This window comes from Oenanthe melanoleuca, chromosome 25 (assembly GCF_029582105.1).
Source record: "Oenanthe melanoleuca isolate GR-GAL-2019-014 chromosome 25, OMel1.0, whole genome shotgun sequence".
NCBI lineage: Eukaryota > Metazoa > Chordata > Aves > Passeriformes > Muscicapidae > Oenanthe > Oenanthe melanoleuca.
In genome coordinates, this window is record NC_079358.1 from 7434579 (window position 1) to 7459578 (window position 25000).

Genomic DNA, 25000 nt, shown 5'->3' on the forward strand with positions numbered 1-25000 from the left:
CCCCGCCGCTTCTTCCGCGCCGGAATCGCCGCCGCTTCCCGGAAGCGCCGCGGGTTTTTCCTCCTCCCCGCCCTCAGGGCCTTTCCGGTTCTGGCGGAACTCGCCGAGCGCTTTACGGAAAGAGCCGAGGTTGAGCCGAGGAGTGCCGGAAAGAGCCGAGGCTAAGCCGAGGCTTTCCCGAAGCCGGGCCGAAAAGTGCCGAAGTCGTTCCGGAAGCGCCCGAGGCGGTGCCGATCCCGCCCCGGAGGTGCCCGAACGAATCCGGCGGTGCCCGAACCTCTCCGGAGGTGCCCAAACCCTTTCCGGAGGTGCCCGAGAGGCCTTGCCGGAGGTTGCCGAACGTCTCCGGGGGTGCCCGAAGCCTCTCCGGAGGTGCCCGAAGGGCTCCGAACCGGCCGTGCCGGCGCGGAGGCGGCGGGAGCGGCGATGAAGCGCGGCCGGGGCCGGGCCCGGGGGTAGCGCGGCCGAGCGAGCGGCCATGGCGGCCAACATGTACCGCGTCGGCGGTGAGCGGGCTGGGGGGCGCGGGGAGCCGCGACGGGGCCGGGCCGGGCGGCCGAGGGGACCCTGAGGGGGCCGGGGGCGCCCTGAGGGGATTTGGGGGGTCCCGGAAAGCGCGGGGGGAGGGGGACGTCTGTGAGGGGATTTGGAGGTTCCCTGAGGCGCGGGAAGGCCGTGAGGGGATTTGGGGGGGTCCGTGAGGGGTTAAGGGGCGGCTGTGAGGGGTCCCGGAAAGGGAGAGGCGTGAGGGGAGTGGGGGGTCCCACAACGGAAAGAGGGGATCTGTGAGGGGATTTGGGGGTCCTGGAAAGGGGGAGAAGGTCTTGGAAGGAAATTTGGGGGTCTCGGAAACAGTGGGGGTGTCCTGTGAGGGAATGGGGGGTCCCGTAAAGGGGGAGTCCCGTGCGGGAATTTGGCGGGGGGGTGGTCTTGTGAGGGGATTTAGGGGGATCTTGTGAGGGTGTTTGGGGGTCCCGAAAAGGAAAGAGTTCCATGAGGGGATTAAGGGGGTCCGTGAGGGGATTTGGGGGTCTGTGAGGAAAAAGAGGTCCCAGAAATGGGGAGGAGATTTAGGGGTCCATGGGAGGGGTGGAACCCAATTCCTGAGACACCCCCCCTCAAAATCTAAAGGAAAATGGGGGGCCTTGGATGTGAGGGAGAACCCCAGGAAGGGGAACCCCAATTTTTTTTTGGGGGGTGGGGGTCCTGCCCCACCATTTGCGAGAATTGGGGGGTTGAGGAGGAAATGGGATAAGGAGCCCCCCAGTTCCTATGGAGAGAACATCTGGCTTTGAAAACCCCTCCAAGTTTTTTTTTTAATAAGGACTGAAGGGAGATCCTGGGTCGTTCAATAAAAGGGATTTTTGGGGGGGTTTCCCCTCACGACCCCCCCCAAATTTTCACCCCCTTTTTCCCCAGACTACGTCTACTTTGAGAACTCCTCCAGCAACCCCTACCTGGTGCGGCGCATTGAGGAGCTCAACAAGGTGAGACCCCCTCTCCTGGAGGGGTCCCCGTTTTTGGGGGGGGGGGGTCCCCAAGGCTGAGGGAGCCCCCCCTGACCCCCTGTGCCCCCCCCCAGACTGCCAATGGCAACGTGGAGGCAAAGGTGGTTTGTTTGTTCCGGAGGAGAGACATCTCCAGCAGCCTCAACAGCCTGGCTGACAGCAATGCCCGTGAGTGGGGGGTTTGGGGGGGGTTTTGGGGTTTTTTTGGGGGATTCTGGGGATTTGGGGTGCAGCCTCGACAGCCTGGCCGACAGCAATGCTTGTGAGTAGGGGTTTGGGGGGGATTTTGGGGGGGTTTTTGGGGATTTGGGGTGCAGCCTCAACAGCCTGGCCGACAGCAATGCTTGTGAGTTTGGGGGAATTTCTGGGGCTTTTGGGGGGTTTTTGGGGGCTTCTGGGGATTTGGGGTGCAGCTTAAAAACCAGGCTGACAGCAATGCTTGTGAGTGGGGGCTTGGGGGGATTTTTGTGGGGGTTTTTGGGGATTTGGGGTGCAGCCTCAACAGCCTGGTTGACAGCAATGTTGTGAGTGGAAGTTTAGGGGGGATTATGGGGGGGTTTTGGTGATTTGGGGTGCAGTCTCAACAGCCTGGCTGACAGCAATGCTTGTGAGTGGGGGCTTGGGGAGATTTTTGGGGGGGGTTTAGGGGGGTTTTTGGGATTTGGGGTACAGTCTCAACAGCCTGGCTGGCAGCAATGCCCGTGAGTGGGGGTTTGGGGTGATTTTGGGGGGGTTTTTGGGAATTTGAGGGGCAGGTTTAAAAGCCAGGCTGACAGCAACACCCATGAGTGGGATTTTGGGGGGGGTTTTGTGGGGTTTTGGGGTGAAGATCCCTCTTTGGTATTGCTCCTGCTTTGGGAGCTCAGGAATTTTGGGGGGGTTCTGTGACTCACTCATCCCAATGAGGTGCCCCCAAATTTTGGGGAAAGCTGGTTTGACATCAATGAGGTAATTTTGGGGGAAGCTTGTTTGACGTTTCTGGGGTAATTTTGGGGTGCTGTGGGGGGTTCCATGACCCCTCCCAAAGGGATGCCCCAAATTTGAGGGGGGGGTTGGAGCTGCTCTGTCCCTCTCCACCACCCTCCAGCTGATTTTTTGGGGGGGGGTCTTCACCCATTTTGGGGCTTGAGGATGAGTAAAGAACCCAAACCCCCCCCACTCAAACTGGGGGGCGTCCCGCCCTCCCCCAGCCCCTCCCCCTCCCTCCCTCCCCTCCCCCTTCCCGGGAGCCGCTGCCAAAACCCCGGAGGGGATTTTTTGGGGAGAACAATGGCCCTCCCAGCCGGATTTTGGCGTGACCCCCCCGCGGCCCCCCAGGCGAGTTCGAGGAGGAGTCCAAGCAGCCGCCGATGACGGAGCAGCAGCGGCACCAGCTCAAGCACCGGGAGCTGTTCCTGTCCCGCCAGTTCGAGTCCCTCCCGGCCACCCACATCCGGTAGGGGGGGCAAAAATCCCCCTGGGAGGGGTGGGAGAAAGGTTTGGGGGGGCTTCCCCTGCGTGGGGAAGGTTTTGGGGTCACCCCCTCCTCGGTTTTTCCCCGCAGGGGGAAGTGCAGCGTGACGCTGCTGAACGAGACCGACATCCTGGGGCAGTACCTGGAGAAGGAGGTGGGTGCCCTGAAATGGGGCTGGGGGAGATTTGGGGGGTCTGGGGAGGGATTTTGGGGTGTCTAGGGGAGATTTTTGGGGTCTGGGAGAGAATTTTGGGGTGTCTAGGGGAGATTTTTGGGGTCTGGGATAGGATTTTGGGGTGTCTAGGGGAGGTTTTTGTGGTCTGGGATAGGATTTTGGGGTGTCCAGGGGAGGTTTTTGGGGTCTGGGAGAGGATTTTGGGGGATCTAGGGGAGATTTTTGGGGTCTGGGAGGGATTTTGGGGGTCTAGGGTGGATTTTGGATGTCTGGGATGAGGATTTTGGAGGTCTAGGGGAGGATTTTGGAGGTCTAGGGGGTGTTTTGGATGTCTGGGAGGAGATTTTGGGGGTCTGAGGGGGAATTTTGGGATCTAAGGGGGATTTTGAGGGGTCTAGAGGGGACTTTTGGGGTTTGGGGACATCTGGAGGGGGATTTTGAGGGTCTGAGGGGGAATTTTGAGGGTGTGAGAGGAGACTTTGAGGGTCTAGGGGGAGATTTTGGGGGTCTGGGGGGGGTTTTGCAGGTTTGAGGAGGGATTTGAGGGATTTGGAGGGGATTTGGGGGGTCTGGGGGGAGGATTTTGAGGGTCTGTGGGAGGATTTTTTTGTTCTAGGTGGGATTTTAAGGGTTTTGGGGGGAATTTTGAGAGTCTGGGCAGGATTTTGAGGGTCTGAATGGGGGATTTTGGAGTCTGGAGGAGATTTTGGAGGTCTGGGCAGGATTTCGAGAGTCTGGGTGGGATTTTTGGGGTCTGGGCAGGATTTTGAGAGTCTGGGTGGGGTTTTTGGGGTCTCCCCACCCCTCTGAGCCCCCCCTCTCCCCCCAGGATTGCTTCTTCTACTCGCTGGTGTTCGACCCGGTGCAGAAGACGCTGCTGGCGGATCAGGGCGAGATCAGGGTGGGCTGCAAGTACCAGGCTGAGATCCCCGAGCGCCTGGCTGAAGGTTTGGGGGGCTCTGGGTTCTGGGAGGGGGGGGGCTGCAGGATGTGGGGGTTCACCCTGAGAGCCCCCCCAAACTGCCCTCAGGTGAGTCAGACAACAGGAACCAGCAGAAGATGGAGATGAAGGTGTGGGACCCCGACAACCCCCTCACCGACCGGCAGATCGACCAGTTCCTGGTGGTGGCTCGGTGAGGGGGGGGCTGGGGGAGCTGGGGGGGGGCAGGGGGGTTTTGGGGGACCCCTCTGAACCCCCCATGTGCCCCCCAGGGCTGTGGGGACCTTTGCCAGGGCTCTGGACTGCAGCAGCTCCATCCGCCAGCCCAGCCTGCACATGAGCGCGGCCGCCGCCTCCAGAGACATCACCCTGGTGAGGGGGGGCTGAGCACCCCAAAACTGCCCTGGGATCCTGCATGTCCCACTGGGGCACCCCAAAACTGCCCTGGGATCCTGCATGTCCCACTGGGGCACCCCAAAACTGGGGCACCCCAAAACTGCCCTGGGATGCTGCATGTCCCACTGGGGCACCCCAAAACTGCCCTGGGATCCTGCATGTCCCACTGGGGCACCCCAAAACTGGGGCACCCCAAAACTGCCCTGGGATCCTGCATGTCCTACTGGGCACCCCAAAACTGGGGCACCCCAAAACTGCCCTGGGATCCTGCATGTCCCACTGGGGCACCCCAAAACCTCCTTGGGATCCTGCATGTCCCACTGGGGCAGCCCAAAACTGCCTTGGAGCACTCAGGGGCACCCCAAAACTCCCCCAAGCCCCCCAAACCTCCTTCAAAGCTCCCCAAAACTGCTTTAAATTTCCCTTTAGACCTCTCCCGGTGTTCCCAGTATCCGTCATTTTCCCCATTTCTACACCATGGCCACACTGGTGCTGCAGAAGGGAACCCTGAAACCTCTCAAAACCTGCCCCAAACTCCCCTTAGACCCTTCCCAGTGCTCCCAGTACACCCAGTTCCCCCGTGTCCCCAGTTCCACGCCATGGACACGCTGCAGAGGAACGGCTATGACCTGGCCCGGGCCATGGCCACGCTGGGGGAGCCCTGAAACCCCCAAACCTGCCCCAAACCCCCCCAAACCTACCCCAAACCGTCCATTAGACCTGTCCCAGTGCTCCCAGTACACCCAGTTCCCCCTGTCCCCAGTTCCACGCCATGGACACGCTGCAGAGGAACGGGTACGACCTGGCCCGGGCCATGGCCACGCTGGTGCCGCAGGGGGGGCCGGTGCTGTGCCGGGACGAGATGGAGGAGTGGTCGGCCTCCGAGGCCATGCTGTTCGAGGAGGCCCTGGAGAAATACGGGAAGGACTTCAACGACATCCGGCAGGACTTCGTGAGTGGGGGGCCTGGGGGGGGTTTGGGGGGCAGCTGTGCTCGTGGGGGGGGGTTTGGGAGGGATTTGGGGGGGTTTAGGGGGCAGCTGTGCTCATGGGTGGGGGTTTAGGAAGGATTTTGGGGGGCAGCAGTGCTCATGAGTGGGGGTGTGTGTAGGTTTGGGGGGCAGCAGTGCTCGTGGGTGGGGGTTTGGGGGCGATTTTGGGGGGTTTGGGGGCCAGCAGTGTTCATGAGTGGGGGTTTGGGGGGCTGCAGTGTTTGTGAGTGGGGGTTTGGGGGGCAGCAGTGCTCATGAGTGAGAGTTTGGGAGGGATTTTGGGGAGCAGCAGTGCTCATGAGTGGGGGTTTGTGTAGGTTTGGGGGGCAGCAGTGTTTAGGGGGGGGATTTTGGGGTTTTTTTTTGGGGGGATTTTGGGGATTTGAGGGGTTTTTGGGGGATTTTAGAGAGAAATGGGGGGCAGATTCCTCCTTGGTGCTGCCTTGGGATCTCAGGAATTTTGGGAGGGTTTGTGACTCACTCATCCCAATGAGGTGCCCCCCGATTTTGGGGTGAGCTGGTTTGACATCACTGGGGTAATTTTGGGGTGTCCCTTTTTTGGGGAACCCCCCTGAGCTTGGGGTTTGGTGCCTGCAGCTGCCCTGGAAGTCTCTGGCCAGCATTGTCCAGTTCTACTACATGTGGAAAACCACTGACCGCTACATCCAGCAGGTATGGGGGAGAAATGGGGTTTGGGGGGGCTGAAATTGGGGTTTGGGGGTTGATTTTGGGGTGTGGGGGGGTGAAACTGGGGTTTGGGGGGGCTGGTGTTGAGGTTTGGGGGCTGAAATGGGTTTTGGGGGGTGAAATTGGGGTTTGAGGGGTGAAATTGCGGTTTGGGGGCTGAAATGGGGTTTGGGGGGTGAAATTGGGGTTTGAGGGGTGAAATTGGGGTGTGGGGGGTGAAATGGGGGTTTGGAGGGGCTGGATTTGGAGTTTGGGGGGGCTGAAATGGGGTTTGGGGGCTGAAATTGGGATTTGGGGGGTGATTTTGGGGTTTGGGGAGTGAAATTGGGTTTGGGGGGCTGAAATGGGGGTTTGGGGCTGAATTTGGGGTTTGGGGGGAGAAATTGGGGTTTGGGGGGTGATTTTGGGGTGTGGGGGGCTGAAATTGGGGTTTGGGGGGGCTGGTGTTGGGGTTTGGGGGGAGAAATGGGGGTTTGGGGGGGCTGAAATTGGGGTTTGAGGGGTGAAATAGGGGTTTGGGGGTTGGTTTTGGAGTGTGGGGGGGTGAAACTGGGGTTTGGGGGGGCTGGTGTTGGGTTTTGGGGGGTGAAATTGCGGTTTGGGGGGTGAAATGGGGTTTGGAGGGGCTGGATTTGGGGTTTGGGGGTGATTTTGGGGTTTGGGGGGGCTGAAGTGGTGTTTGGGGGGGCTGAAATGGGGGTTTGGGGGGGCTAAAATGGGGTTTGGCGGGAGAAATGGGGGTTTGGGGGGAGAAATTGGGGTTTGAGGGGTGAAATTTGGGTTGGGGGGGCTGAAATTGGGGTGTGGGGGGTGAAATGGGGGTTTGGGGGGAGAAATTGGGGTTTGAGGGGTAAAATTGGGGTGTGGGGGGTGAAATGGGGGTTTGAGGGAGCTGAATTTGGGGTTTGGGGGGACTGAAATAGGGTTTGGGGGCTGAAATTGGGATTTGGGGGTGAAATTGGGGTTGGGGGGCTGATTTGGGGGCTCTGGGGTTTGGAGGGGGTGATTTGGGGGGGGTCTCTGGGGTTTGGGGGGCTGATCTGGGGGTCTCTGTGGTTTGGGGGGGCTGATTTTGGGGGTCTCTGTCGTTTGGGGGTCTGATCTGGGGGTCTCTGGGGTTTGGGGGGGCTGATTTGGGGGGTTTTTGGGATTTGGGGGGGCTGATCTGGAGGTCTCTGGGGTTTGGGGGTGATTTGGGGTTTTTGGGATTTGGGGGGGCTGATTTTGGGCGTCTCTGGGGTCTGGGAGGGCTGATTTGAGGGGTCTCTGGGGTTTGGGGGGCTGATCTGGGGGTCTCTGGGGTTTGGGGGTGATTTGGGGTTTTTGGGGACCCCCTGTCACCCCCTCCCTGCTCGCAGAAGAGGCTGAAGGCAGCGGAGGCCGACAGCAAACTGAAGCAAGTCTACATCCCCACCTAGTGAGTGGGGGGCTCTGGGGACCCCCTGCCCGGCCTGGGGGGGCACAGGACACCCCCCCTGGAGCCCCCCAAAATCCCCTGACCCCCCAAAAACTCCTGTTCCTGCAGCACCAAACCCAACCCCAACCAGATCATCTCGGTGGGCTCCAAACCCGGCGTCAACGGGGCCGGATTCCAGAAAGGGCTGAGCTGTGAAAGCTGCCACAGTCAGTGGGGTCTGGGGGTCCTGGGGGACTTTGGGGGGGTCCTGGGGGGCTTTGGGGGGGTCTTTTTGGGGTCCTGGGGGGTTTTGGGGTGTCCTTGGGGAGTTTTGGGGTTTGGGGATCAGGGATTTGGTGATTCCAAAAAGGGCTGAGCTGAGAGAGCTGCCACAGTCAGTGGGGTCTGGGGGTCCTGGGGGGCTTTGTGGGGGTCTTTTTGGGGTCCTGAGGCGTTTTGGGGTGTCCTTGGGGAGTTTTGGGGTTTGGGGATCAGGGATTTGATGATTCCAGAAAGGGCTGAGCTGAGAGAGCTACCACAGTCAGTGGGGTCTGGGGGGTTTTGGGGGGGTCCTGAGGAGGTTTTGGGGGGCCTGGGGTCATAGGGGGTCTCTGGGGTTTGGGAAACAGGAATTTGGGGGTTCCAGAAGGGCCTCCCTGGCTTTTAATAGGGATCTGGTGTGGGATTTGGGGGTGTCCTGGGGGAGCTTGGGTTTGGTTTGGGGGGGTCCTGGGGGGATTTAGGGAATCCTGGGGATTGGGGAGCAGGAATTTGGGGGTTCCAGCTCTCCCTGGTCCTGGGGTGAGATCTGTGGGGGGGGCCGGAGGGACCCTGAGCTTTGCTTTGGGGGTGTCCCCCTGTCCCCCCTCAGCCTCCCAGTGCCCCCAGTAAGTCCCAGTTGCCCCCCCCAGCGTCCCAGTCCCCCCAGTGGTACGCCTGGGGCCCCCCCAACATGCAGTGCCGCCTCTGCGCCTCCTGCTGGATCTACTGGAAGAAATACGGGGGGCTCAAGACCCCCACCCAGCTGGAGGGGGTGACCCGCAGCGCCTCGGTGAGAGCTGGGACCCCCCAAACCTCCTGGGGACCCCCCAAAACCTCCTGGGAACCCCAAATCCCAGTGAGGGACCCCCAAACCTGGAACCTCCAGAACCTCCTGGGACCCCAAATCCCACTGAGGGACCCCCCAAACCTCCTGGAACCTCCAGAACCTCCTGGGACCCCAAATCCCACTGAGGGACCCCCCAAACCTCCTGGAACCTCCAGAACCTCCTGGGACCCCAAATCCCACTGAGGGACCCCCAAAACCTCCTGGAACCTCAAATCCCACTGAGGAACCCCCCAAAACTTCCTGGGACCCCAGATCCCACTGAGGGACCCCCAAAACTTCCTGTGACCCCAAATCCCACTGAGGGACCCCCAGATCCCAATGAGGGATCCCCCAAAACCTCCTGGGACCCTCAAATTTCACTGAAGGACCCCCAAAACCTCCTGGGACCCTCAAATTCCACTGGGGGAACCGAAATTCTACTGAGGGACCCCAAATCCCACTGAGGGACCCCCCGAAAACCTCCTGGGACCTCCAGAACCTCCTGGGACCCCCAAAAACCTCCTGGGACCGCCCAGAACCTCCTGGGACCCCAGATCCCACTGAGGGATTCCTGATTTCTCTCAGGACACCCTAAGCCTCCTTTGGATTCCTCAAATCCCCCTTAGAGCTCCCCAAATCCCCTTTAGAGTCCCCTAAACTTCCTTCAGAGCCCCCCAAACGTTTCTAAGAGCCCCTGAATTTCTTCTGGGACCCCCCCCTAACCCCCCAAATTCCACAGGAGCCCCGCTCCCGGGGTTACCTATTCCCATACAGTGTTTTGGGGTGGTTTCAGGGAGGATTTTGGGGTGATGTGACCCCCCCAATCCCACAGGTGCCCCACTCCAGGGGCCACCTGTCCCTGTACAGAACCATGGGCTGTTCAGGGGTGATTTTTGGGGTGATGTGACCCCCTCAATCCCACAGGAGCTGCACTCCCAGGGTCGCCTGTCCCTGTACAGAACCATGGGTGTTCTGGTGTGTTTTTTGGGGTGACAGGATCCTCTGTGACCCCCCTCAATCCCACAGGAGCCGCTCTCTGGGGCCACCTGTCCCTGTACAGAACCTTGGGGTGGTTTTTGGGGTGACAGGATCCTCTCTGACTCCCCCACTCCCGCAGGAGCCGCACTCCTGGGGCCACCTGTCCCCATACAGTGTTCTGGGGTGGATTTTGGGGTGATTTTGGGGTGATGTGACCCCCTCACTCCCACAGGAACCCCACTCCAGGGGTCACCTGTCCCTGTACAGAACCATGGGCTGTTCTGGGGTGGTTTTTGGGGTGGTTTTTGGGGTGATTTTTGGGTGATGTGACCCCCCCAATCCCACAGGAGCCGCACTCCCGGGGCCACCTGTCCCTGTACAGAACCATGGGCTGTTCTGGGGTGGTTTTTCAGGGTGACAAGATCCTCTCTGACACCCCCACTCCCAGGGCCACCTGTCCCCATACAATGTTCTGGGGTGGTTTTTGGGATGACAGGATCCTCTGTGACCCCCTCAATCCCACAGGAGCCGCACTCCCGGGGCCGCCTGTCCCCATACAAAGTTCTGGGGTGTTTTTTGGGTGATGTGACCCCCTCACTCCCGCAGGAACCCCACTCCCGGGGCCACCTGTCCCTGTACAGAACCATGGGCTGTTCTGGGGTGGTTTTTGGGGTGACAAGATCTCTGTGACCCCCTCAATCCCGCAGGAGCCGCACTCTGGAGCCAATTGTCCCTGTACAAAACCATGAGCTGTTCTGGGGTGGTTTTTGGGGTGATTTTGGGGTGATGTGACCCCCCTCAGTCCCGCAGGAGCCGCAGTCCCGGGGCCACCTGTCCCCATACAATGTTCTGGGGTGTTTTTTGGGTGATGTGACCCCCTCAATCCCACAGGAACCCCACTCCAGGGGTCACCTGTCCCTGTACAGAACCATGGGTGTTCTGGGGTGGTTTTTGGGGTGATTTTTGGGTGATGTGACCCCCTCACTCCCGCAGGAGCCCCACTCCCGGGGCCACCTGTCGCGGCCCGAGGCGCAGTCGCTGTCCCCGTACACCACGAGCGCCAGCCGTGCCAAGCTGCTGGCCAAGAACCGCCAGACGTTCCTGCTGCAGACCACGCGGCTGACGCGGCTGTCGCGCCGCCTGTGCCGCGACGTGCTGCAGCCGCGGCGCGCCGCCCGCCGGCCCTACGCGCCCATCAACGCCAACGCCATCAAGGCCGAGTGTGAGGGGGGTTTGGGGGGCAGGAATGGGGGTTTGGGGTCAGTAATGGGGGTATTGGGGATCCCTACGCGCCCATCAACGCCAACGCCATCAAGGCCGAGTGTGAGGGGGGTTTGGGGGGCAATAACAGGAGATTGGGGTCAGTAATGGGGGTATTGGGGTGTTTGGGATCCCTACGTGCCTATCAACGCCAACGCCATCAAGGCCGAGTGTGAGGGGGAATGGGGGGCAATGACAGTGGTTTGGGGGGCAATAACGGGGGTTTAGGGGGGTTTGGGGTCAGTAATGGGGGTTTGGGGATCCCTACGCGCCCATCAACGCCAACGCCATCAAGGCCGAGTGTGAGGGGGAATGGGGGGCAGAAATGGGGGTCTGGGGGGCAATAACGGGGGTTTGGGGGGGTTTGGGGTCAGTAATGGGGGTACTGGGGTGTTTGGGATCCCTACGCGCCCATCAACGCCAACGCCATCAAGGCCGAGTGTGAGGGGGGTTTGGGGGGCAATGACAGTGGTTTGGGGGGCAATAATGGGGGCTTGGAGGGCAAAAATGGGGGTTTGGGGGGCAGTAACGGGGTTTGGGGGACAGTAACGGGGTTTGGGGGGCAATAATGGGGGTTTGGGGGGTATTGGGCTGTTTGGGATCCCTATGATTCCATCAACGCCATCAAGGCCAAGTATGAGGGGGGTTTAGGGGGCAATTTTGGGGGTTTGGGGTCAGTAATGGGGGTATTGGGGTTTTTGGATCCCTACATGCCCATCAACGCCAACGCCATCAAGGCCGAGTGTGAGGGGGAATGGGGAGCAGGAACAGGGGTTTAGGGGGCAATAACAGGGGTTTGGGGTCAGTAATGGGGGTATTGGGGTGTTTGGGATCAGTAATGGGGGTATTGGGGTGTTTGGGATCCCTGCATCCCCATCAACGCCAACGCCATCAAGGCCGAGTGTGAGGGGGAATGGGGGACAAAAACGGCGGTTTGGGGGGCAAAAGTTGGGGTTTGGGGGGCATTTGGGGGGATATTGGGGTGTTTGGGATCCCTATGATTCCATCAACGCCGTCAAGGCCAAGTGTGAGATGGGACTGGGGGACACAAATTGGGATTTGGAGTCAGTAATGGGGGAGAAAATGGGGTTTGGGATCCCCTTTAACCCCAGTGCCATCAGGGCTGAGTGTGAGTGGGGAAACGGGGCAATAATGGGAGTTTGTGGGGGGTTTGGGGTCACTAGTGGGGGTTTGGGAGGAGAAAATGGGGGTTTGAGAGGGAGAAATGGGATTTTGGGGTGTTTGGGACCCTCATGGACCCCAATGCCGGCAAAGCTGGGTGTGAGTGGGGAAAAACGGGGACAAAAAACGGGAATTTGGATCCTCAGCACCCCCAGCACCATCAATGCCGAGTGTGAGGAGCAATGGGGGGGGTCTGGCCCCCCCTCAGGGGGTCCTGGGGGGTGTCTGGACCCTCCCCCCAGCACTGGGGGGGTCCCCCTGACCCTGTGCCCCCTCCCCAGGCTCCATCCGGCTGCCCAAGGCTGCCAAGGCCCCCCTGAAGATCCACCCGCTGACCCGGCTGCCGCTCGCCGCCATCGTCAAGGAGCTGGGTGAGGGGCTGGGGGGCATTTTGGGGGGTCCCTGGGGCTGGGGGAGACTCTCCAGGGGATTTGGGGGGGGGATTTTTGGGGTCCCTTGGGGGTTTGGAGGTGATTTTGGGGATTCCCTGGGGGGTTTGGGGAGGAGTTTTGGAGTCCCTGGGGCTGGGAGGGGGAGCTCTCCAGGGCATTGGGGGGTCCCTGGGGTATTTGGGGGGTCCCTAGGGGGAGCTTGGGGAGGCTCTCCAGGGGATTTGGGGGTCCCTGGGGGGCTTGGGGAAGCTTTCCAGGGCACTGGGGGGTCCCTGGGGGGCTTGGGGAAGCTCTACAGGGGGTTTGGGGGATCCCTGGGGGGCTTGGGGAAGCTCTCCAGGATATTTGGGGGGTCCCTGGGGTGTTTGAGGGGTCCCTGGGGGGCTTGGGGAAGCTCTCCAGGGGATTTGGGGGTCCCTGGGGTGGATTTTTGGGGTCCCTGGGGCTGGGGGTTTAGGGGGGAATTGGGGGGGTCTCTGGGGGATTTTGGGGTCCCTGGGGCTGGGGGGGGGAGGCTCTGCACAGGATTTAGGGTGTCCCCAGTGGTGGTGGGTGCACGAAGTGAGGGTGACCCCAAAGTGTGTGTGGGGGAGGATTTTGGAAATTGGGGGGACACCCCCTGACCCCCCTGCTCCCCCCCCCAGCTGCCCAAGCCCCCCTGAAGCCGAAGACCCCCCGAGGCACCAAGACCCCGATCAACCGGAACCAGCTGAGCCAGAGCCGGGGGCTGGCGGGGCTGGGGGGCAAGAGGGGCTACGAGGGGGGGGGGAGATGGGCACCGGCCCCCCCGCATGAGGGTACGAAGGGGAGGGGGGGATTGATGGGTGATTGACAGGGGGGAATGGAGTGATTGACAGGGGGAATGGGGGTGATTGACAGGGGGGAATGGGGGTGATTGACAGGGGACAATGGGAGTGATTGACAGAGGGGAATGGAGTGATTGACAGGGGGGAATGGGGGTGATTGACAGGGGAGAATGGAGTGATTGACAGGGGAGAATGGAGTGATTGACAGGGGGAAATTGGGGTGATTGACAGGGGAGAATGGAGTGATTGACAGGGGGGAATTGGGGTGATTGACAGGGAGGAATTGGGGTGATTGACAGGGGGGAATGGAGTGATTGACAGAGGGAAATTGAGGTGATTGACAGGGGGGAATGGGGTGATTTGACAGGGGGGAATGGAGTGATTGACAGGGGGGAATTGGGGTGATTGACAGGGGGAAATTGGGGTGATTGACGGGGGTGATTGACAGGGGGGAATGGAGGTGATTGACAGGGGGGAATGGAGGTGATTGACAGGGGGGAATTGGGGTGATTGACAGGGAGGAATTGGGGTGATTGACAGGGGGGAATTGAGGTGATTGACAGGGGGGAATTGGGGTGATTGACAGAGGGGAATGGAGTGATTGACAGGGGAGAATTGGGGTGATTGACAGGGGGGGGAATGGAGGTGATTGACAGGGAGGAATTGGGGTGATTGACAGGGGGAATGGGGGTGATTGACAGGGGGGAATGGGGGTGATTGACAGGGGGGAATGGGGGTGATTGACAGAGGTGATAGGGTGATTGACAGGGAGGAATTGGGGTGATTGACAGGGAGAATTGGGCTGATTGACAGGTGGGGAAGTGGGATGATTGACAGAGGTGATAGGGTGATTGACAGGGAGGAATGAGGTAATTAACAGGGGGTGGGGCTGGGGGTGACTGACAGGTAAGGTGTGAGATGATTGACAGATTGGGATATATGGGGTGTGGCTTGGGATGATTGACAGCGGGCGGGGCATCGGAACTGAAACCTGATTGGTTCAGGGGATGTTTGTGGGCGGGGACTGGGGCTGATTGACGGGCGTTTGGGGTTAGGGCGGGGCTATGAATGACTGACAGCTCATGGCGCGCTGTGATTGGCTGAGTCGCGGGGGCGGGGCCGTTTAGAAGGCTGTGATTGGCTGACGCTCCCGCGCAGGTCGGAACGGCGGCGCTGCCCTTCTCGGCCAACGGGCGCCCCCTGGCGGCCGCGCTGCGCCCCGCGCCCCCCCCCGGCACCAAACGGCAGAAACTGAACCCGGCGGACGCCCCCAACCCCGTGGTGTTCGTGGCCACCAAGGACACGCGGTACGGGGGGCTTGGGGGGGCCCGAGGTGGTTTAGTGGGGTCCTAAAGGGGTTTGGGGGGGTTCTGTGGAGGTTTAGAGGGGGTCCCGAGGGGGTTTGGGGGTGTCCCGAGGTGGTTTGAGTGGGTTATGAGGAGGTCTATGGGGGGTTCTGAGGGGATTTGAGGGGGTTTAGGGAGGTCCCGAAGGAGATTGGAGGGTCCTGAGGGGCATTTGGGGGGCTCCTGAAGGAGACTGGGGGGTCCTGAGGGGGATTTGGGGAGTCCTGGATGGGTCTGGGAGGGTTTGAGGTGTCCTGGGGTTGTTCCTGGCCACCAGGAACACCCAATTTGGGGAGATTTTGGGGGGGTCCCGAGGGGATTTGGAGGGTCCTGGGGCCCTAAACTCCATGGTGTTCATGACCTCCAAGAACACCCGATTTGGGGAGATTTTGGGAGGTCCCAAGCGGGGTTTGGGAGCTCCTGGGTGATTTTGGGAGTCCCAGACTCCCATGACATTCGTGGCCTACCGAGACCACCCAGTACAGGAAATTTGAGATTTTTACCTTGGGGGGCTCTCAGTAAATTTTTGGGGGCTCCCCGAAGTGACCCCCCCGTGCTCCCCCCGTTTCCCAGGGCGCTGCGGAAGGCGCTGACACACCTGGAGCTGCGCCGCGCCGCCCGCCGCCCCAACCTCCCGCTGAAGGTGAAGGCGGGGCTGCCCCTGCGCCCGGGGGCGGCCCTGGCGCCCCCCGCCCCCCCCCACCCCGCCAGCACCTCCGAGCCCATCGTGCTCGAGGACTGACCCCTCCCATCCCCCCCCGACCCGCCCCCTTTTGTATTTTTTTTATTTCCATAGAAAAATCTCGCGGGGGGGGTTGGGGGGGGGGGGGGTCCGGTGCCCCTCCCCCGCTGTCCTTACTGGCCCCTCCCCTCCCCCCAAACCCCCCCCCGCGGGCCCCTTTTGTACGTGGAGCGACGCCCCCGGTTTTGTATCTCGGGCTGTCCCGGTTCTGTAGCGACAGGAAATAAACGCGATGAGTTTTTTCTTCAGCGGGAGCAAAAAAACGGCGGGAAACGGGAGGGGGGAAACGGGAATACCGGGGGGAACACCGGGCGGAACGTTTGTGTTGGGGCGCGTTTCCACGGGGGGAAAACCGTGAGGGATGGACCGCGCGTGGGGGAGCGGGAAGGACGGACCACTTCCGGCGGAAGTGGCTGAGGGACGGGCGCGGGAATCGGGGCCGCCATGGAACCGGGACCGGGCGCTGATCCCGAACCGGGCCCGGGGCCGGGAACCGACCCGGCAGCTGATCCCGACGTGGAGCCGCTGCACCGGGGCGGCTTCCGCTGCCGCCTGTGCCAGATCACCACGGCCAACCGTGAGTGAGGGGCCGGGGCCGCGGGAACCCGGTTAACGGGGCTGGGAGGGCTCTGAGATCCCGGTTAACGGGGCTGGGAGGGCTCCGAGATCCCGGTTAACGGGGCTGGGGGGGCTCCGAGATCCCGGTTAACGGGGCTGGGGGATGACTCCGAGATCCCGGTTAACGGGGCTGGGGGGGGCTCCGAGATCCCGGTTAATAGGGCCGGGGTGGCTTTGAGATCCCGGTTAACGGGGCTGGGGGATGGCTCCGAGATCCCGGTTAACGGGGCTGGGGGGGCTCTGAGATCCCGGTTAACAGGGCTGGGGGGGCTCCGAGATCCCGGTTAACGGGACCGGGGGGGCTCTGAGATCCCGGTTAACGGGAGTGGGGGTTCACGGTGACCCCAGAGGGATCTTCCGTTCCCCAATACCCAAATTACCGGGACTGGGGAAGCCCTGAGACCCCAATTCCCGGTCCCGGGGGTCTCTCCCGATCCCGTTCCCGGTAATTCCCGTTCCCTGCTAATCCCCACTCCCGTTCCCGGTAATTCTCGGTCCCAGGGGTCTCTCCCGCTAATTCCCGTTCCCATTCCCGGTAATTCCCGTTCCCCCGGTAATTTCCGGTCCCGTTACCCCAGTTCCCAGTTCCGGGGGAGTCTCTCCCGTTCTGGGGGGTCTCTTCCTGGTCCCGTTCCCGGTAATTCCTGTTCCCCGGTAACCCCCGTTCCCCGCTAATCCCCGGTCCCGTTCCCGTTAATCCTCGTTCCCGTTAATATCCGCTCCCCTTCCCGGTAATTCCCGGTCCCGGGGGTCTCTCCTGTTCCCGTCCCTCGTAATTCCCGTTCCCGATAATTCCCTTTCCCGATAATTCCCGTTCCCGGTAATTCCCGTTCCCAGGGGTCTCTCCCGTTCCTGTACCCGATAATTCCCGTTCCCGTTCCCGGTAATTCCCATCCCCCGGTAATTCCCGTTCCTGTTCCCCCCGGTAATTCCCGTTCCCGTTAATCCCCCGGTAATTCCCGCTCCCGTTCCCGGTAATTCCCATTTCCGGGGATCTCTCCCGCTCCCGTTAACCCCGTTCCCGTTAATCCCCGCTCCCGTTAACCCCGTTCCCGGTAACGCCGCTCCCGTTAACCCCGCTTCCGTTAACCCCGCTCCCGTTCCCGGTAATTCCCGTTCCTGTCCCCCCCGGTAATTCCCGTTCCCGGAATTCCCATTTCCGGAGGTCTCTCCCGCTCCCGTTAATCCCCGCTCCCGTTAATCCCCGCTCCCGGTAACCCCTCCCGTTCCCGTTAACCCCTCTCCCGGTAACCCCGTTCCCGTTAATCCCCATTCCCGTTAACCTCGCTCCCGTTAACCCCGTTCCCGTTAACCCCGCTCCCGTTCCCGGTAATCCCCGTTTCCGGGGGTCTCTCCCGTTCCCGTTAACCCCTCTCCCGGTAACGCCGCTCCCGGTAACGCCGCCCAGGCCCCAGCCTGCAGTCGCACCTGGCCGGGAGGCGGCACCGGCGGCTCCGGTGTCTCCGCGCCGAGCGCCGCGCGCAGGAGCAGCGCAGCCTCTTCGTCAGCGGCTTCGCGCGCGGCACCGACCCCGCGCGGCTGCGGCAGCACTTCCGCGCCTTCGGCGATGTCGCGACAGTCGTGATGGACAAGGAGAAGGTGCGGGGGAGAAAGCGGCGGGGGGAGCGGGGAGGGGCGACACCGGGACTCCGGGATTCAGGGGGAGGGGGGGACACGGGGAGGGGACGCTCCGGGCGCCTTTGGGGATGTCGCGATAGTCGCGATAGTCGGGGAGAAAGCGGCGGGGGGGTGCCGAGGGCCCGGCGGGGGTGGTCCTAAGAGGTGATTTGGTGGCCCTGGGGAGTCTCTCGACACGTCCCCTGAACCCTCTCGTGATGAGGGGATATCGCCGCTATCGCGATAGTCCTGGGGTGGGTCCCAGGGCGGTGATCTGGTAGCCCTGAGGGAGGATTTGGTAGCCCTGAGGGAGGATTTGGTAGCCCTGAGGGAGGATTTGGTGGCCCCGGGTGCCCCCACAGCCCCTCCCCGGAGCCCTCCCGTGGTGAGGTGATACCACCACTATCGCGATAGTCCCGGGGTGGTGATCTGGTAGCCCTGACGGAGAGAATTTGCTGGCCTCGGGTGCCCCCGCAACCCCTCCCGTGGTGGGTGGGTGGGTGGGTGGGGGAGGATATCGCCACTATCGCGACAGTGGCGGGGGCGGTCCCGGCGCTGACCCCGCCCCTCGGCAGGGCGCGTTCGCCATCGTGGAGCTGCGGGACCCCGCGGGGCGGCAGCGAGCGCTGGACGAGCCCCGGCACGTGCTGGGCGGGCGGCGGCTGCGGGTGCGGCCCCGGGAGCACCGGGAGTTCCCCCGGGCCCCTCCCCGGGACCCCCCCCCGGGACCCCCGGGACCCCCCGGGCTGCTGCAGGCGCTGGGCCAGGCTGAGGACGTGAGTGGGGGGGCTTGGGGAATTTGGGGAGGGGGTTTGGGGGGTCCTGGGGTGCTCGGGGGGGGCTTGGGGGGGGGTCTCAAAACTCTCCCGAGGGTTTTGGGGGGATTTAGGGGGTCCCAAAGTTCTCCTGAGTATTTGGGGGAGAGCTCGGGGGGTCCCAAAACTCTCGAGGGTTTTGGAGGGATCCCAGTAAAGCCAAGGAGAACTCCCAGTTTGCCCAGTAAGGTCAGGGAGGAGCTCCCAGTACTCCCAGTTTACTCAGTAAGGCTGTGGAGGGGGTCCTAGTGCTCCCAGTTTGCCCAGTAAAGCCAGGAGCTGCTCCCAGTGCAGTCAGAGAGGGGCTCCCAGTTCTCCCAGTCAGGCCGGGGGGCTGCTCCCAGTGCTCCCAGTCAGGCTGTGGTGTGGTTCCCAGTGCTCCCAGTTTGCCCAGTGCGGTGTCCCCGCAGGTGGGGGCGGAGCTGCAGCTGCTGGTGCGGGCTGGGAGGGGATCCCAATGCTCCCAGTTTGCCCAGTCAGGCTGTGGTGTGGCTCCCAGTGCTCCCAGTTTGCCCAGTCAGGCCGGAGGGCAGTTCCCAGTGCTCCCAGTGCTCCCAGTTTGCCCAGTGCAGTGTTCCCACAGGTGGGGGGCGCAGCTGCAGCTGCTGGTGCGGGCTGGGTGGGGCTCCCAGTTCTCCCAGTCAGGCTGTGGTGTGGCTCCCAGTGCTCCCAGTTTGCCCAGTACACTCTCCCGCAGGTGGGGGCGCAGCTGCAGCTGCTGGTGCGGGCTGGGCGGGCAGTTCCCAGTGCTCCCAGTTTGCCCAGTCAGGCCGGAGGGCAGTTCCCAGTGCTCCCAGTTTGCCCAGTTTGCCCAGTACACTCTCTGCTCAGGTGGGGACGCAGCTGCAGCTGCTGGTGCGGGCTGGGAGGGTCTCCCATTGCTCCCAGTCAGGCTGTGGGTGGTTCCCAGTGCTCCCAGTGCTCCCAGTTTGCCCAGTACACTCTCCTGGGGGCGCAGCTGCAGCTGCTGGTGCGGGCTGGGAGGGGATCCCAGTGCTCCCAGTGCTCCCAGTTAAGGCGGAGGGCAGTTCCCAGTGTGCCCAGTACACTCTCCGCAGGTGGGGGCGCAGCTGCAGCTGCTGGTGCGGGCGCTGGAGCTGAGCGCGGCCGAGCGGCGCCTGCGGGAGCTGCTGCTCGCCCTGATCCGGGAGGTGTTCACCGAGTTCTTCCCAGGTGAGCACACCTGGCACGGCTGGAACGGGGACAGGGGTGTGTGACACATCTCAGGTGTGCCCCAGGTGTGTGTGACACGCTCCAGGTGTGTCCCAGATGTGTCCCAGGTGTGCCCCAGGTGTGTGTGACACATTCCAGGTGTGCTCCAGGCGTGTGTGATGTGTCCCAGGTGTGTGTGATGTGCCCCAGATGTGTTCCAGGTGTGTGTGACACGTTCCAGATGTGCCCCAGGTGTGTGTGATGTGTCCCAGATGTGTGTGACACATTCCAGGTGTGCTCCAGGTGTGTGTGTGATCCCAGGTGTGTGTGACATGTTCCAGGTGTGTGACACATTCCAGGTGTGCATGATGTGCCCCAGATGTGTTCCAGGTGTGTCTCAGGTGTGTGTGATGTGTCCCAGATGTGTTCCAGGTGTGTCCCAGGTGTGTGTGATACATTTCAGGTGTGCCCCAGGTATGTGTGACACGTTCCAGGTGTGCCCCAGATGTGTGAAATGTGTCCCAGATGTGCCCCGTGTGTGTGCAATACGTTCCAGGTGTGTCCCAGATGTGCCCCAGGTGTGTGTGACATATTCCAGGTGTGACCCAGGTGTGTGTAGTGTGTCCCAGCTGTGCCTCAGGTGTGTGTGACACGTTCCAGGTGTGTACCAGATGTGTATGATGCACCCCAGCTGTGTCCCAGGTGTGTGTGACACATTCCAGGTGTGTGTGATGTGTCCCAGGTGTGTGTGATGTGCCCCAGGTGTGTGTGACACATTCCAGGTGTGTGTGATGTGTCCCAGGTGTGTGTGATGTGCCCCAGGTGTGTGTGACACATTCCAGGTGTGTGTGATGTGTCCCAGGTGTGTGTGATGTGCCCCAGGTGTGTGTGATGTGTCCCAGGTGTGTGTGACACATTCCAGGTGTGTGTGATGTGCCCCAGGTGTGTGTGACACATTCCAGGTGTGTGTGATGTGCCCCAGGTGTGTGTGATGTGCCCCAGGTGTGTGTGACACATTCCAGGTGTGTGTGATGTGTCCCAGGTGTGTGTGACACATTCCAGGTGTGTGTGACACATTCCAGGTGTGTGTGATGTACCCCAGCTGTGTCCCAGGTGTGTCCCAGCTGTGTCCCCCCTGTCCCCCCCAGGCTGCTCCGTTGTCCCCTACGGCTCCTCCGTCAACGGCTTCGACGTCCACGGCTGCGACCTCGACCTGCACCTGGAGCTGGGGGGCGGCCACGGGGACCCCCAAATCCAGGAGACCCCAAATGGGGACCCCCAAATCCAGGGAACCCCAAATGGGGACCCCCAAATCCAGGAGACCCCAAATGGGGACTCCCAAATCCAGGAGACCCCAAACGGGAACCCCCAGAGCCAGGGGACCCCAAATGGGGACCCCCAAATCCAAGAGACTCCAAATGGGAACCCCCAAATCCAAGAGACCCCAAATGGGGACTCCCAGAGCCAGGAGACCCCAAATAGAAACCCCCAGAGCCAGGGGACCCCAATTGGGGACCCCCAAATCCAGGGGACTTTAAATGGGGACCCCCAAATCCAGGGAACCCCGAATGGGGATGGCGCCCCCCCTCCCAATGGGTCCTTTTGGGGGGACAAGGAGCCCCCCCTGCAAGGATCCTTTTTGGGGTCTGCAGGGTCCCTTTTGAGGGACAGGGAAACCCCCCTCGAGGGGCATTTTTTGGGGGACAGGGAGGACCCCCTTTCCAGGGGGTCCATTGTGGGGTCTGGAGAGTCCCACGAGGGGTCACTTTTGGGGTCCAAAGGACCCATTTTGGGGTCTGAGGGGTCCATTTTGGGGTTAGACAGGTCCCATTTGGGGTCTCTTTTGGGTGGCAGGGAGGAACCCCCACTCGAGGGATCGCATTTGGGGGACAAAAGGTCCCTTTTGGGGTCCGAGGGGTCCCGTGAGGGGTCACTTTTTGGGGACAAGGGGTCACTTTTGGGGTCCGAGGGTTCCCGTGAGGGGTCCCTTTTGGGGGACAAGGGGTCACTTTTGGGGTCCGAGGGGTCCCTTTTGGGGGACAAGGGGTCACTTTTGGGGTCCGAGGGTTCGTATTTGGGATCCGAGGGGTCCCGTGAGGGGTCACTTTTGGGGTCCGAGGGTTCCCTTTTGGGGGACAGAGCCCCCTCCCTCGAAGGTTCCCTTTTGGGGGATGACCCCTCCCCTCCCGCGGGGTCCCCGCCTGACTCTTGGGGGTCCCTATCGGGGGGTGAGTCCCCCGAGTCCGAGGGGTCCCTTTTGGGGTCCGGGGGGTCCCTGTTGGGGCGGGGGGCGCCCCCCGAGCGCGCGCTGGCGCTGGTGGGGGCGGTGCTGCGGCGCTGCGTGCCCGGCGTGCGCGGGGTGCGCCCCGTGCCCGGCGCTCGGCGCCCCGTGGTCAAATTCAGCCACAAACAGTCCGGGCTGGCCGGGGACGTGTGCCTGGACAACCGGTACGGACTGGGGGGGACTGGGAAACACTGGGAGGGGAGTGAGGGGGACTGGGAACCACTGGGGGGGATCGGGATGGGGTCAGGGGACACTGGGAAGGGGTTAGGAGGGACTGGGGGAGGGACTGGGATGCGGTCAGGGGAGACTGGGAGGGACTGGGAGCCACTGGGGGGGACTGGGAGGGGAGTGAGGGGGACTGGGAGCCACTAGGGTGGGGTCAGGAGGGACTGGGAGCCACTGGGGTGGGGTCAGGAGGGACTGGGAGCCACTGAGGGGGGACTGGGAGCCACTGGGATGCGGTCAGGGGAGAGTGAGAGGGACTGGGAGGGGAATTAGGGGGCCAGGAGGGACTGGGAGGGGACTCAGGAGGGACTGGGATGGGGTCAGGGGAGACTGGGAGGGACTGGGAAGAGGCTGGGATGGGGCTCAGGAGGGACTGAGGGTAACTGGGAGGGGACTGGGGATAACTGGGAGGGCACTGGGGACATGGAAAAGGCGCTGGGAGGGAACTGGGGACATGGGGAGGGGACAGGGGGGCACCTTCCCATTTCTCTCTCTTCCTCCCCTTTCCCTCCTCCTCATCCTCCCTTCTTTTTGCCTTCCCTTTTCTCTCTCTTTCTTTTCCACTTTGTCCCTTTTTCTCCTCCTCCCTTTTTTTCCCCGTTTTTTGCCCCAAACCTCGCTGCCCCCCCAGCCTGGCTCTGTTCAACACGCGCTTCCTTCGCCTCTGCGCCGAGCTGGACCCGCGGGTGCGGCCGCTGGGCTACGCCGTGCGCCTGTGGGCGGGGGGGGGACAGCGGCTGGCGGGTGAGGGGCGGGACCCCTCCCCAAAATGGGATGGGACCCTTTTAAAAGGGGCTGGGACCCCCCAGAATGGGATGGGAACCCCCAAAAATGGGGTGGGAACCCCCAAAAAGGGGCTGGGACATGCTGGGATCCCCCCTGCCCACACCCTCCGTGCGCCTGTGGGCGGGGGAGGGGGCGGGACCCCTCCCCAAAAGGGGCTGGGACCCTTTAAAAAGGGGCTGGGACCCCCAAAAATGGAGCTGCGAACCCCCCTTCCCACACCCCGTTATTCCCCCGTGTGGCTCTGGGTGAGGGGGCAGCGCCTGACAATTGAGGGAGGGCCGGGACCCCTCCCCAAAATGGAACGAGAGCCCCTAAAAAGGGGGTCAGGACCCCCAAAAGGGGATGGACCCCCCCAAAAAGGGGCTGAGATCTCTCCCAGGACAGCCCCCACCCCATTATTCCCACCAGGAATTTCCTCCAGGTAGGGGAGAGGGATCGGGGACTCTTCCAAGGGGGCTGAGACCCTCCCCCCAAAAGGCTCTGAGATGCCCCAAAAGGGACGTGAACCCCCCCAGAAGGGGATGGGACCCCCAAAAAGGAGTTGGAAGCCCCCAAAAAGAGGCGAGGACCCCCTAAAAGGGGAAGGAAGCCCTGAAAGGTCATTACGGGGGGTGGGGGGGTCTCAGCAGAGAAACTCCTCCAGGCAGCGAGGGGGGATCGTGGCCAACTCGGGGGGGGTCGCAGCCTCTTGGGGACCCCCAGCACGACCCCCCCCGTTATTCCCGCAGGGAACCGGGCGGGGGGCGGCCCCCTCCTCACCAACTACGCGCTGACGCTGCTGGTGGTGCTGTTCCTGCAGAGCCGCAGCCCCCCCGTGCTGCCCTCGGTGCGGCGGCTCCGACACCTGGCAGGTGCCCACAACCCCGCCCCGAGAACATTTTTGGGGATCCCCCGCCCCATTTTGGGGGTCGCTGACCCCTCCTTGTTCGTTGCAGGGCCCCAGGATCGAGCCCAGGTGGGGGGGTGGGATTGCAGCTTCCCCCGGGACGCGGCGGGGCTGGAGCGCAGCGAGAACGGGCAGAGCGCCGGTGAGGGGGGGCTCGGAGCCCACCGGGGGGGTCCCGAAATTGGGGAGGGGCTGGGAGCCTACTGGGGGGGGTCACGAAATTGAGGAGGGGCTCGGATCCCACTGGGGGGGGGTTGCGAAATCAGGGAGGGGCTCAAATCCCACTGGGAGGGTCCCGAAACTGGGGAGGGGCTCGGAGCCCACCGGGTGGGGTCCCGAAATTGGGGAGGGGCTCAAATCCCACTGGGAGGGTCCCTAAATCCCACTGGGGGGGGTCGCGAAATTGGGGAGGGGCTCGGAGCCCACCGGGGGGGGTCCTGAAATCCCATTGGGGAGGGTCCCGAAATCGGGGAGGGGCTCAAATCCCACTGGGGGGAGGTCCCTAAATCTAAAAAAATTCTCAAATTTGTGGGGGGTCCTAAATCGGGGAGGGGCTCAAATCCCTCTGAGTTTTGGGGGTGTGTTTTGGGGGGGTTCTGGGGTTGTTTCTGGATTTTTTGGGGGGTTTCTGGATGTTTTGGAGGGTCTCTGGACTGTTTTGAAGGTATTTTGGGGGGTATTTCTGGATGCTTTTTGGAGGGGGTTTCTGGATTGTTTTGAGGGTATTTTTGGGGTTGCGTTTGGGTGATTTTGGGGTTGTTTCTGGATTTTTTGGGGGGTTTCTGGATGTTTTGGGGGTTTCTGGGTTGTTTTGAAGGTATTTTTTGGGGTGTTTCTGGATGATTTGGGGGGGGGGTTTCTGGATTGTTTAGAAGGTATTTTCGGGGGTGATTTTGGGGTGTTCTGGATATTTTCGGGGGCTCTCTGACCACCCTTTCCCCCTCCCCCAGCCTCCCTCCTGGCCGAATTCTTCTCCTATTTCGGGACCCTGGATTTGGGGGGGCTCCTCCTGTCCCCCCTGGAGGGCCGAGCTCTGCCTCGCCCCCCTCCCGAGACCCTCGGGGGGCTCCGCCCGGGCCCCCTGACCCTGCAGGACCCCTTCGAGCTCAGCCACAACGTGGCCGCCAACGTCACGGCCCGCACGGTGTCGCGATTCGTGCGCTGCTGTCGCGACGCCGCCCGCCTCTGTCGCGGCCCCGAGTTCCTGCAGAAATCGCGCCGGGGCCGCCCCTGGGGCGTGATGCGGCTGCTCCAGCCCGGCCCCGGCGCCAATCCCGG

General features: G+C 62.2%; 2 protein-coding genes across 5 annotated transcripts; both read left to right on the forward strand.

Moving 5' to 3' along the window:
- The first annotated feature begins 247 nt into the window (after positions 1 to 247).
- MTA2 (metastasis associated 1 family member 2) lies at positions 248 to 15587 on the forward strand. 4 transcript variants are annotated; one of them, XM_056510116.1, is made up of 18 exons: positions 248 to 506; positions 1420 to 1487; positions 1583 to 1676; positions 2826 to 2943; positions 3052 to 3115; positions 3966 to 4083; positions 4167 to 4269; positions 4349 to 4448; positions 5236 to 5424; positions 6061 to 6135; positions 7512 to 7567; positions 7676 to 7773; positions 8458 to 8597; positions 10605 to 10833; positions 12335 to 12424; positions 13090 to 13242; positions 14410 to 14558; positions 15171 to 15587. In XM_056510116.1, exons 1-18 carry the CDS (start codon positions 479 to 481, stop codon positions 15564 to 15566), a joined length of 2268 nt encoding a protein of 755 aa, XP_056366091.1. In that variant the 5' UTR covers positions 248 to 478; the 3' UTR covers positions 15567 to 15587. The 4 variants fall into 4 exon arrangements, with proteins under 4 accessions (XP_056366091.1, XP_056366090.1, XP_056366093.1 ...); XM_056510115.1 differs by having other exon boundaries at positions 250 to 506; positions 7509 to 7567; XM_056510118.1 differs by having other exon boundaries at positions 251 to 506; positions 7509 to 7567; positions 13090 to 13220; positions 15171 to 15423.
- A 169-nt stretch (positions 15588 to 15756) lies between these two features.
- On the forward strand, positions 15757 to 24995 carry TUT1 (terminal uridylyl transferase 1, U6 snRNA-specific; the record flags this gene model as incomplete). The annotated part of the gene is made up of 9 exons (XM_056509937.1): positions 15757 to 15916; positions 17366 to 17556; positions 18150 to 18350; positions 19448 to 19562; positions 20690 to 21989; positions 22682 to 22794; positions 23565 to 23687; positions 23772 to 23864; positions 24673 to 24995. Coding segments are annotated over exons 1-9 (2592 nt in total), but the record flags the coding sequence as incomplete, so codon positions are not given.
- Between the last annotated feature and the right edge of the window lie 5 nt (positions 24996 to 25000).